General features: G+C 38.2%; 1 protein-coding gene across 1 annotated transcript in view; it reads left to right on the top strand.

Annotated features, from left to right (window-relative positions):
• Positions 1-12,728, top strand: part of hpse2 (heparanase 2) — a 55,518-nt gene that overhangs the window by 31,716 nt on the left and 11,074 nt on the right. Inside the window, exons 4-7 of the mRNA XM_031305115.2 lie at positions 550-723; positions 2,270-2,441; positions 6,167-6,214; positions 12,435-12,528. Of these exons, the coding sequence (XP_031160975.1) occupies positions 550-723; positions 2,270-2,441; positions 6,167-6,214; positions 12,435-12,528 (488 nt within the window). The remainder of the gene's footprint in view (positions 1-549; positions 724-2,269; positions 2,442-6,166; positions 6,215-12,434; positions 12,529-12,728) is intronic.

Genomic DNA, 12,728 nt, shown 5'->3' with positions numbered 1-12,728 from the left:
AAGAAGCCACCCTTTTTTTAAGAGTCGCATGAGAAAGAGCTTGTTTGTTTAAATAGACAAATCCAATGTTTTTCCAATGCCTTTTTCCATTTGGTGATCTACAACTTTTTTACTTTTTCTCAGCATTGAGAACCTGTAATGTTTTATAACATTGTTTATCAGTTTTTAGCCAGACATGTTGCGTGAGCAAATTGTTCGTGTGACAATAACAATATTTCTGTTTAGATATTGTGCACAGTACCACAATCACAATAAAGACAGGACTTTTAGTTTGTACTCAAAATTGAAAACCCTAGTATTTGTCTGTTTGTATTATCTTTAGTTCCACTACAAAAAACAGACATAGCTGCAAATATAGGTGGTTATGGTACCAAGAGCAACATCAATCGAGTTTCAGGTATGGTTGTTGTGCGATAGAAGGGGATTCCTATAGTACATGGACATGCAAATCTGTAGATCAATGAGTTCCACATGGTCTCCATTGTGTTCATGTGATTCCAGTTGCATTAAAAGAATCAAAGTTACAACTGCTTTGTGGGTTTCTCCCAGCCAGGTCTTTAGACAAACTGTACAACTTTGCCGACTGTGCTGGTCTGCACCTGATCCTGGGGCTCAATGCGCTGCACAGAAACCCAGACAACTCCTGGAACACCTCCTCCACCCTGAGCCTCCTCAAGTACGGCGCTGGCAAGAAGTACAACATCTCTTGGGAGCTGGGCAACGGTCAGTACAGCTACACACCACATGATGCCTTCTAGGCCTGGGCAATATATTGATGTTATGTTGACATCAATATATGAGACTAGATATCGTCGTACATTTTGGATATCGTAACATGACACAAGTGTTGTCTTTTCATGGTTTGACGGGGCTGCATTACAGTAAAGTGATGTAATCACTGAATTCTGAATTTACCAGACTGTTCTAGCTGTTCTGTTATTTGCCTTTACACACTTAGTCATTGTATCCACATTATTGATGAATAATGATCTAAAATGTCATTGTGTGCATTTTTTGTGAAAGCACCAAAAGTCAACCCTACAATATCGCAGCAATATCGACATCGATGAATTTGGTCAAAAATATCGTGATATTTGATTTTCTTCATATCACCCAGCTGTACTGCCTACTAAATAACATGATAGGCTACAGTATTAAATAAAAAGAAAGTTCTGTCTTCTGCTGTTTTTTTTTCTACAACATGTGAGGTGTTCCTATAGCTTACAGGAAACCCTTAACACTCAGAAACATTGAATAAATACTTCAACAACTTGTACATGTCATCTCTAATACATAGGTAACATTATTTCAATGGACTTTCACTTTTAATAGAGGATTAGTCTAAAAAAGTACATTTTTAAAGTCCAGAATACAAGTTGTTTTTTCCACTTTAACTGCTATGTGAACGCTGTTTCACATTTTGTTCATTTAACATCTACTGGTTATAACAGCTTCGATAAAGACATTATTTAGATAGTGAGTTATTGTAGTGAGAGTCTAGCAGTTTAAGGGTTAAAGCGAGGGTTCATTTAGGGATGAAAGGAACTGCTAGTCCGCATGTCATCCTAACCATCTGTGTTCCTGTAGAGCTCCAGTGCACACAGAGCCCTGTGTTTCCCTGCTGCACATCACTCCATATTTTCATTTCATCTGCAATAAATCTTACAATAGAATATTATTTTTGCCTAAGCCTAAAAGCACCATAGAAAATCCATTAATTTAACCATGTGAAAATTTTAGTGAGGACTTAAACCGTAGAAAAAGTAATCTACTTGAACACATTGTTCGAGTAAATCACCCAGGAGGTTGAATGAAAAGGTGATCCTTTGAAATGTGCTAATATATTCTCCTTATAGTTTTAAGGAATACAGCACAGACACAGCTATACACACACAAAACCGACATATTGAAATATTTTGTTTTACAGCTCAAACACAACCTGGTACAGATCACAATGATCTTCATTAGAGTGGTAAAAGAGCAGTAGGCCTGTAAAAGTTTAGTTTTCCTCCGTTTGGGGAAACTAACTCCCTCACTCTGAGTCACTGATTCTGCAAGGCCACCCGTGTGCTTGGACCATTCGCCTGATACTGAGTCCATCTGTCTGTATTACTACGAATTGCCCAATTATCCCTTTTTCTACTGGCTGTTGGAGCAAGATCAGACTACAACAACAACAACAACAACAACAATATTCTCCTCCAACTCCCCACTGTTGCTTTGTAAACTTTATGTCTCTAGCTCAGTGTACTGCATCTCCTCTTTGCAGAGCCTAATGCCTACCGCAGCATGGTGGGTCGTGCGGTCAACAGCACCCAGTTGGCTCAAGACTACACCAAGCTGCGGACCCTGCTGCAGTCTGTGCGCTACTACCACCGAGCTCATCTCTACGGCCCCAATGCAGGACGACCCAGGAAGAATTCCATCCTGCTGCTGGATGGGTGAGTCAGCAAGTAAAACATTGATTGTGCAGGATTCCTGTCCTTGTTAGGCTATCCTGCTGGGAAAGGTTTAAGGTAGTGGAAAATATGCTGCAGTGGTTTGGGACTTTTACAGAGCTTTACTGTGTTTAATGCTCACACACATACACACACATTTAGGTAGTGTTCAGTGTTTATGGATTTCCACTCTGCTGGTTTCAGTGTCTCAGCTCCAGTTATACCATGTCAACCTAAATAAAGTGTCATCTGATTGATAACGTGACGGCGCAACGTCCCACCTGCTGGTTTTACCCAGAAGCTCCACCAGCTTCGGTCTGACTCTGATGGCTTATCTAACTGCCCTCTCTCAACTGCAACCTGTCCCCTTGTAATATCATACTTTATAGTCATACCTTTACTGCAGAAAAAGGCCATATAGGCAGCTTTGTATTCTGCTTGTTAAGTCAGTAATTCTTTACTGTTTAGTTTTTTAGATTAACTTTGTATCTTCTGGGCTGATTTCATTCAGGTCAGGCAAACCAACTTGAGACATTAAACTTGCTGTACTGATAACCTTGCTTTGACAAAGTTATATTATTTCCAGTTGATAAGGTAGTTTCTTGTTCATGCTTTCAAGGCATTCGAGAGGTTAGTCTCCTGCCAACAAACATCGCATTCATGTCATGTTGTGGTTTTTGGAAAATAAAACACAGAAGGCAAACAATACACATTACCAACATAAAAATCATTTGTTGAAAAATGTTTAATTTGGACAGTCCAAAATTGATGGGCAATCAACTATAGAGTGAACCAAAATTGGCTGCATGTAACACAAGCCCCTAATTCTACCCTGATCATATTAAATCTAACCACAACCCTCAGATTAACTGTTTACCAGACACTGAATGTAGGTATGCAGGCTACTTTTGGATGTTACTTAGTCACTGCCTTAGTTTGTTAAACTCCTTTCAGGCAAAAATGCTTTCTCAGTTCTGTCGACCAGATAGATGAGGGCATCTCTCAAACATATTCATCACTTCCAAAAAAGTTAAGCCTTTCTGAGCTTTTTTGTCTTTTGAAATGGAAACAAACTTGACTAAAATGGATGCATCAGTGGCCCTGTATAACAAACACACATTGAAAATCAAACATTGATGGATATACACACAACTCTGTCAGTGTTGGACAATCCAAATAAAGTGTGACCTTATGAAGACCTTAGATTCCTAAATAAGAAAATACCTCAGTACTATAAAGAACATTAAACTTGTATTTGGAATTGTATCTTAACAAGAGGTAACACTTTACTTTAACTCCCAAATGTAGCATATATAAGCAGTATATAAACATGTAATACATGGTTTTTCACACACTAATTGTAAGTAACTCTTCCTTTGGGCACCTGTAAAGAGATTATTAATGACAATATAGGAAAATTGTAGACATTATTTTAGATTAATAAACATTTACAAAATGTCCTTATATCGACTTACATTATAATGTGTTGTAAACAATGTATGACATGTTTATACAGTGTTTTTAAATGCTATAGGGGGCATAACCAAATAAGTTCATTTAAAGATTAAGTACCTCATACAGATGTTCAGTGTGTAATATACCTAAATTAAAGTTTCATATACCTGACAATGTTGATAAAATTGCATATGGATTTGCTCTTAGCCATTGTTGAATAAATACAGATGAAACACTGCTATACATTTTACGATTTTTGGTTAGACAGGTGAGTTGCAACCATCAACATTAAACTTTCTGTTCTGGGTGGCTGTAATTAATGCTCTACTTGTCTGTCACCAGAGATTTCTTTTACTGTAACACAGGTATCAAGACAAGTAGAAGTGAAAGAGGTGGAATATACAGCTCTGGCTTTAACTGGCATTGTTAAATAAATGGGGAACAGCATTCCTTTGAACTGAAATAGTCCATAAAGTTAAAATAATGTGTGCTAAAATTGTGTGTGCATGTTTGCATGTGCGTGTGCAAATACATACGCAGGAACAGTTTAATGTCTCAGTATATCTCAGCCTGAATCTGTCTCCAGCTCCTCTCTGCAACCACACACATTTTGACAGGTAGTTGGAAGACAGAGGAGAAAGAAAAAAATGATATGGGTCTCCCTCCTCTATGTGCTTGAGCTACTTACATCAGTGAAACCATTAGGTACTGCTGTTTATCTCATCGAGTACTGACAGATTAAATTTACTGAGAAAAAAAAGTGCCGTGTTTGTGTGTACTGATTGATGAGCAGTGGACTCAAAGGAAAGGGAGGATGCAAGAGATGAGTGGTGAGAAGAGGAGGAGGAGTGAGAGGATGAAGAAGAGAGAGCTGGAGTATCCACAGGTCACGGGTGACACATTTAATGACGGGGTGATTCTTGTGTGTTTGACACTGTTACGAGGGGGTGGCTCTTGTGTTTGACAGCCCAACTACTCTGCTGCTCTCAGGAAATAAGATGAATTAGACACTGAGCTGCTCAACAATCCAAATATCAGAGCTGGACAGACTAAACAAGCCAGAGCTGTGAAAGTTTAGAGACACACATTTGGGCATGTCTGACAAGCTGTTACCCCCAAATATGGAGAGATATGGGTCAGGTAGACGAGGAAACACACACACACACACACACACACACACACACACACACACACACACACACACACACACACACACACACACACACACACACAGGTTTGTGGCACTATCTTTGTGGGGACCCATCATTGACATAATGCATTCCCTAGCCCCTTACCCTAACCTTAACCATCACAACTAAATGCCTAACCTTAACCCATACCCTAACCCTAACCATAACCTAATTCTATCCCTAATCCTACAACCAAGTCTTAACCCTCAAACAGCCCTTTAAACTTGTGGGGTCCAGCTCTTGGCCCCACAAAGCTGTTGAGACCCCACAAGTATACTGGACTCCTGGTTTTTGGACCCCACTAATATCGTTAAACAAGCCCACACACACACACACACACACACACTCACGCTCACACACACACTCACACTCACACTCACACTCACACACACACACATACACACACACACACACACACACACACACACACACACACACACACACACACACACAACACACACAGATGCAAATGCTCAGGGAGAGGAAGGCAGACAGCAGGAGGGACTGTGTATATGTTGAGTTTGTGTACAGGAGTTTGTATTTAACTAACTGAAAGCAAACTGCAGGTTAGGGTTAGCAGGCTGCAGAAAACACTTTTAGTACTGTTTACTGTTTTACAAAACTAGTAGAGATTTAAACTGATTTACCATCTTACCTAAATCACTTGAAGTGAATTAACTTCACTTAATAGAATTAACACTACAAAATAGTCCTGTAACTATACTGTTCATATCAAGAGTTATTTTCCTTGATATAAACTAAATAAATATTCACTTCCTGGTACAACATGAAGCTACCATACTAGTTGTTTTAGACAGTTGAAATTACATTTTACATTTCTGGTGAATTTACCTTTGCTTGCACTTTCCAAATAATTTCGGGGCATACTAGCTTGAACCCTGAGTGCCTGCCTGTATTAGCAAGGTTCTTGCAATACCACATGCCCAGGTATTGGCAGTTAAGTTGGTGGGTAAAATGTTATAAAATTAATGGCCATAACTGTCAAAATAAATGTATAAAAATACATTATGTTTGAAGAAAAGTTGGCATTCAGGTAAAGATAACTATTTTTCTGTGTTCCAGGTTCATGAAGAATGCTGGCTCTGTTGTAGATGCAGTTACGTGGCAACAGTAGGTATTTTACCCTTTTTTTCTATTTTATTATTTTGTTCGTAGAAAACCCCACAATCCTCTAAAACAGTAGACTACTTACTTAACTAACCATACATTTAACAGCAGGTTGTGTTTTTGTACCTTTATCACCACTGTGTGTGTGCAGCAGCCATTATTAACTATTAATAACACTGTTACTGAGAGAGACTGTTGCATAATGTGGAGAACTCTGTTTATCCTGTAAATGGAAAAACAGGAACAAGTCTGTGTGTGTGTGTGTGTGTGTGTGTGTGTGTGTGTGTGTGTGTGTGTGTGTGTTAAATTAGTAACACCTGTCACATTTGTCTATTGCACATCCTGTAGGAATGCTTACAGCTATATCAATGGTTTGATCTTTTCCCCCATGTTTTAGCAGAATCTCTTTACAAACATGTTAAACTTGCACAAAAAGACATCCACTGTAAGCTCAGACAAACCCTGTGTGACTGAGTGAGTGGTCATTAAAGTGAAGGTCAGGTCTAATTAGGAGAAATTAGAAGAAACGGAAGGAGGCAGGGCTGTCAGTAAGGCTTAGAAAAACACCACCCACACTGTTAAAATCAAACCATATGCTCTGGCGCATTTGCCCTGTCAATTAGCCCGTTTTACACTAGAGATCCAGATTCCAGTCTAACCAGCCTGTGTGACAGCAACTCTGACCTCTACAAAAGAAGCCAAACGTATAAAAGTGGAGACCACTCATTAACACGTCTACGACACAGGTTTTACTCCACTGCAGCTGGCTCAAGTTGTTTTGAATCAAGCGTAGTAGGTTGGAAATGCAGCGTTCACTACCAACTAGAGAATCATATGGATTTGTTAGTGAGTGTGTGTCTGCCTGTGGCTGAAGGTCAGACGTGTTCTGTTGGAGCTTGAGCTGATGAAACATGTTGGTTATGTAGTGAAATAGTTCTGTACCCCCAGATCATTAAACATTATGTGGTTTTGCTTATGTTATGACGTTTTTTTTCATAACATTGTACTGTAGTTTGACATTTTGCAGTATCTTGTCTCAGTTACTGTTTTTTTGCATTTTTGGATTCACAAAACATGATCAGTATATGTACTGTAGTCATTCTCTTTCTGTCTCTTTTTCCATCTTTCTGCTATATTAGGTTTTCTTTCACTTCATAGAAAGAATGTGCCCATTTTTTCCAAAGATGTTTACATGGTTGGATGCACACATTATTTTTTATTTTATTTTCAGAGCACTTTAACCCTAACACAGACATATTTTTTACGTAAGTTAAAGGGTTAATTTACCCAAATTATGGAAAAACAGTTTGTCACTTAGGCCTACCTCAAGTGGTATGTATCCATGCAGTGCAGACTGTTTTGATTTAATTTGCTCAGGATTTGAGATATCAACTCTGTGATTTCTTCCTTTCATTTGTGGTGCACTCACCACATACTCTGGATAATTCATAGACCTCACTGTGAACCGTTGGCTCTGTGTCATGTGGATTATCCAGGCTAACTAGGACATTGTGTCTGGAAAGACATGTTCCTGTTGATTTTTTTTCAAATGTCAATTCTTTAACTATTTGGCAATATTGGTCTATCCACCTCTTTGGTCCAGACTGACATATCTCAACAACTATTTTTTAACTTTTTACAGACATTTATTGGCCCCAGGGGATGAATCTTTGGTGATCCTCTGAGTTTTTCTTTAGCTGCTCAATGAGGTTGACATTTGTGGTTTTATATGAAATGTCTTGACAGCTATGGGGTGGATTTACCTGTACAATGTAGCACAGACATCCATGTCCACCTCAGGATGAATTGTAATAACTTTGGTGATCCCTGCTGTAATTTCTACTACCGTCAGGTCAAATGAAATGTTGCCCAATACTTCAGTTTATGACCAAATATCTGCAAAACTAATGCCATTCCCATCAGCCTCATCTGTGCTTTCTGTTCAGTGCTAATAATCTAATGTTAGCATGCTAAACTAAGATAGTGAACAAGATTAACGTTAAGTGCAAAACATTGTGTGTGGGCTGTAACTTTTTGTCAGGGCTGTAAGCACCACAAACACAAATCCATTCACCTCTATTCTATTGGGGTGTTGACAAAAATCTCAGGTATGAACATCTCCAACCTGTGCAAGTGAAACCACAACTCTGCATGATTGGATACCATTAGACGCAAGTGATAAAATATGTGTAAGGTAGTTGACAGATTCTTTAATCAAACACCCAACTATAACACCCACATCCTCTAACTTTAACTTATTGAACATATTATGCCTTACCAAATGGGCTGCTGCATGGTGAGAATGGTGAATTAAGCCAGTCAAAAGTGTGTGACCAGACGGCTGCCAGTTCTAGCTGTGAAAATATGAGCAAGAAAAGTGAATGAGACAAATTTACGATTAGCTGTTTAGATGCCCCTGAGAAACACCATTAATGTGAGCCCTAATTGTTCCAGCACTGGGGTATTAGTGGTGTGAACATCTGAGTGTGAAACAAGCAAGCAGAAGCGCCCTGCTAAACTCGTTAATAATGAAGTGATGAAAGGTACGATTTAATGACCCTTGCTTTAGAAAATGAACACTTTTTGTACTAAGCACTGGGGCCTGAAAGTAAGTCAGAAGTATTTAAAAAAAAACAAAAAAAAAACATATGTTCATCAGTTTTACTTTTTGTAGCTACACGGTCACATTTCAAACGGGCCAGTATGACACATTATACCCTCATATGTCTTTTTCATAGTCAGCAATGACAGTGGTACTGCCCAGACATCATGGTGCATTGGTTATTTACAGCTGAGGGGAGAAAAAAGATATGTTAAAGATTTGTGATCTTTCCAGTCTGAAAATCACAGTGGGACTGTAAATTCACTGATGGCATTCCTGAGGGAAGCTACATATCCTTAAACTGTTATGTCATGATTGATTTCATGATAACCTGCTGGTCCACATCAAGGAACACATTATCTTCTCATCTTCTTACTTTGCGACCCCTCCACTCACCCCAAATCTCTTGCTACACCAGATGGCCATTCCTTGACACGTCATGTTATTACAAGTAAACTGTTATAGAGTATTACTCATGCTTTACTTAAATATTCCCATTTAACTCCATTACAGCTCTACAGTAGTTACTAGTTGTTTTTGTTCTATATACAGAAAAGGGGTAGAGGAATCCATGCAGAGGATGTTAACATTACTAACCAGGAAACAAACACTTTGTGACACTGAAATACGCAGCATGACATGACAAGGCACTTGGTTTGGAGAAGATGTGCGACTGTCACCAAACAGTTAATACCAAGTCCTCTGTGATCATTAATTCACGCAACATTAGCGTGAATGGAACCATTATTCTTCAGTACTTTTAAAACTTTAGTAGATTTCACTGTAAATATACTCTAGGAAAATTTTAAATGTAGGTCTTTAAGTTTCAGTTGAGTATCTTTCCATTATTGGTATTTATACTTTTGCATCTCTGTTGTCTTGCGTCCCTGTTTGACGTTTGATCATATCTATTTCTTCTGTAGTGTATAGTTCTGTACTATTTTTTTGTGTTAATAGGGTGCTAGATAGTTTTGTTAGTGAGCTGTCTTTGATGCGGTGCTGGCACAGTGAGAGCTGTGTAAAACAAGCTGACCAAGTGGATCTTTGTCTGAAAACAATTGGACGCAGTTTTGCATTCTATTGCATTCTAGTCAGGCTGGCAGCTAACATATCATGCCAAATTTTGGATGAACAAAGGAAAAGTTCTTGGTTCTGTTTTGGGAGCTTGGACGTGGGCAATTTTATGAATACCAAGCTATGATCCCCTCAATCCTAGTCAACATACTTAAACTGTTTTCTTTAATTTCCTTATGGGGTTTCTGCTCTAATGAACCACCAAACTTAAGTAAAGAAAGCAAATCTGGCTTGTAACCTTATGACTTTATAGAACGTAGCCAAAATTCCGATTTGTAATGCAAAATATATCTATAATAAGTTGTTATTATTCTGTTTCCATATATGAACTGGAATTTCTTTCTCCGGGATCTGGACTGAAGAATCATTGTGAGCTATCTGGAAAGATGACAGGATAACCAAATAATTTGTGTAAAGCCATGACTTAATCCATGCGTTGTTTACAGTTTGAGGCCAGGAGCTTGGGACTTTTCCAACACGCTGACGAAATTGTCAATGAGGTTAAGCTCAGATTGCAACACTGCTTCACCCCACATGAATAAAATTCAGCTCTGTTCTCAGCAGTTTTGTTGACAGATCGGACATTTTAAAACAGATTTACGTAATATAGGTTTGACCTTTGTTTTGGAATCTTTTGATGCTGTAGTTATGAATATATGGTCTCCTTGTCTACTATCCTTATTCACAATATAGCTGAACTTTTTTGTAAATTGCTTATCATAGTTTTCTTTTAGTGTTCTGGGTTTAGGAAAAAAAATAAACTAAATTGGAATAAAACATGTGCAGCCTTAAGCAGGACTCAGCTGAGCTGATCTGGCACTTATTTGATTAATAACATTTGTTGCTTCAGAAGAATATGAAGGGAAATCTGCTTTGGAATGAGTCACATATTTTCTAACTCTTATTAAGGTGTTGAATCTGTTTCTGTTATTTTATTTTGTCATGGTGCTGTAAAAATAATACCAATGAATGCAAGAGGATTGAAAGATTTGAGCAATTACTTGTTCTCATGTGAACACATTTGGTTGAGTTTTGTGCAAGATGATGCCTCTACATGAGTCATTGTACTCTCATGCATGTATTTGTTTTCTCTTTTCACAGTAAAAGCAGCGAATGATTTGGAAATGATACGGTCTAGTAGGCCAGTGTGGTTACCCCTATATGACATCACTGGGTTTAGAATTTGCAAACATAATTTGAGGATCATCCTACAGGGCTGGATATTCACAGGGAGGATGCCCATTAGATTCTTAGCATTCAGTATTTATACCAATGAAGTTAGCAGGAATCTTGCTGCTGTCCACAAAAAAGTCAATAGTATTCTAGACTAATATAGATTGGTTCAGCAAAATGGTACAGCCAGACTATTGAGAGAAGATTAAAAAAGACAATATTTTAAGATCTGGATTTACCTGATCATGAGGTTCAGCGGAAACTTAAAATCAGATTGCTTTATCAATACACTCGTTTTGTTCTAGTGACTGATAGCGCTCTCAAACTGCTAAAGTTTATTAATTCAACACAGGAAGTTTTTGTTCATTTGGGAGACTGTTTGTCACACAACTAAACCAAGGAATGTATTTAACTGTTAACAATTTTAACAGTGTTGTGCGTTCTTAGTAATGTTGTTGCTGACATTTTTCCCAGTGTTAATGCATTGTTATGTTTGTATGTATCATAAAAATCATAAATAACTTCACCTAAGAGAGGCAACTACATAATGTACTCGCAGTTTTAAGACTCAACAGTTTTCTTCTTTCTTCTGCATTGCAAATAAGATGTAAGATGTGTTTTATGGTACCTGAAGTGTGTGGTTGGTGCGCTCTTGTTTTCCTCTCTTGGCCTCTTACAGGGGATCTTGGAGAGGCTTTTTCTCTGCCCACAGGAGATGTTCCTCTCCCAATAAATTCTTCTCTTATCATGCTCTCTTAGCATCATCTCTCATTACCATCTTGATTTATCTTTATCTCTCTCACACACACAAGGATGTCTGCATTGTTTAGTCTGAAATCTCAGTGCTTCCAATTCCCACATAGAATTGGATTGTCAGTATGCTAAAGTATAATGGAATATGTCAGTACATGTTTAACATAGCTGTTGAAGTGAAATGATGTATTGTGTACTAGGTATGAGACCAATGGAAATCATACTTATGATACTCACTAATTAAAAAAAAAAACTGCATTCCATAATGAGTTACTTTATTGTTGTTTTACACAGGCCATTGACCTGCCTGGTAGTGTGATATGTTATTATATAATAAAATATTTACCAAAGTGATAATGGTAGATGGCGACAGGATTGCCAACTGTCAACATTTTTTTTAATGACATAGAATATAGAGATCATTTTTAATTTAAGGTTTAACAAAATCAAACTGAGCTGGGTTTTGGATGGAGAATCAAAATGAAGCTTGTACATTTCAGTTTATTTTTCACCATCTGTGCTGTAATAATGTGACGATAATGATGTTTGTTGCTCACATTGTAAAGAGTGCACAGCACAGAGTGTTTCTCTCACAGCAGTTTCCTTCCATTTCCATTACAGTTATTACATGGATGGCAGGGTGAACAAAGTGGAGGACTTCCTAAAAACTCGTCTGTTGGACACGCTGACAGAGCAGATCACTAAAGTCACCAAGGTACCTTAGTTTCCTAGCCTGACAAGCCAGAGCCATATCAAGATGTTGGGTCTGGGAACTCACCATTGGCAGGGCTCAATTCGAGGGGCGGGATAAACGGTTGTCTTTCAAATTCCCTCTGCACGCAATAGGATAGCGCTACAACCAAGCAGAGCAACGCTAGTTGATAGATTAAATGTATCCAGTCGGCAAAACTCCGA

The sequence above is a fragment of the Sander lucioperca genome, chromosome 15 (assembly GCF_008315115.2).
Source record: "Sander lucioperca isolate FBNREF2018 chromosome 15, SLUC_FBN_1.2, whole genome shotgun sequence".
In the NCBI taxonomy this organism is placed as follows: Eukaryota; Metazoa; Chordata; class Actinopteri; order Perciformes; family Percidae; genus Sander; species Sander lucioperca.
This window is presented reverse-complemented; position numbering and strand designations above follow the sequence as displayed.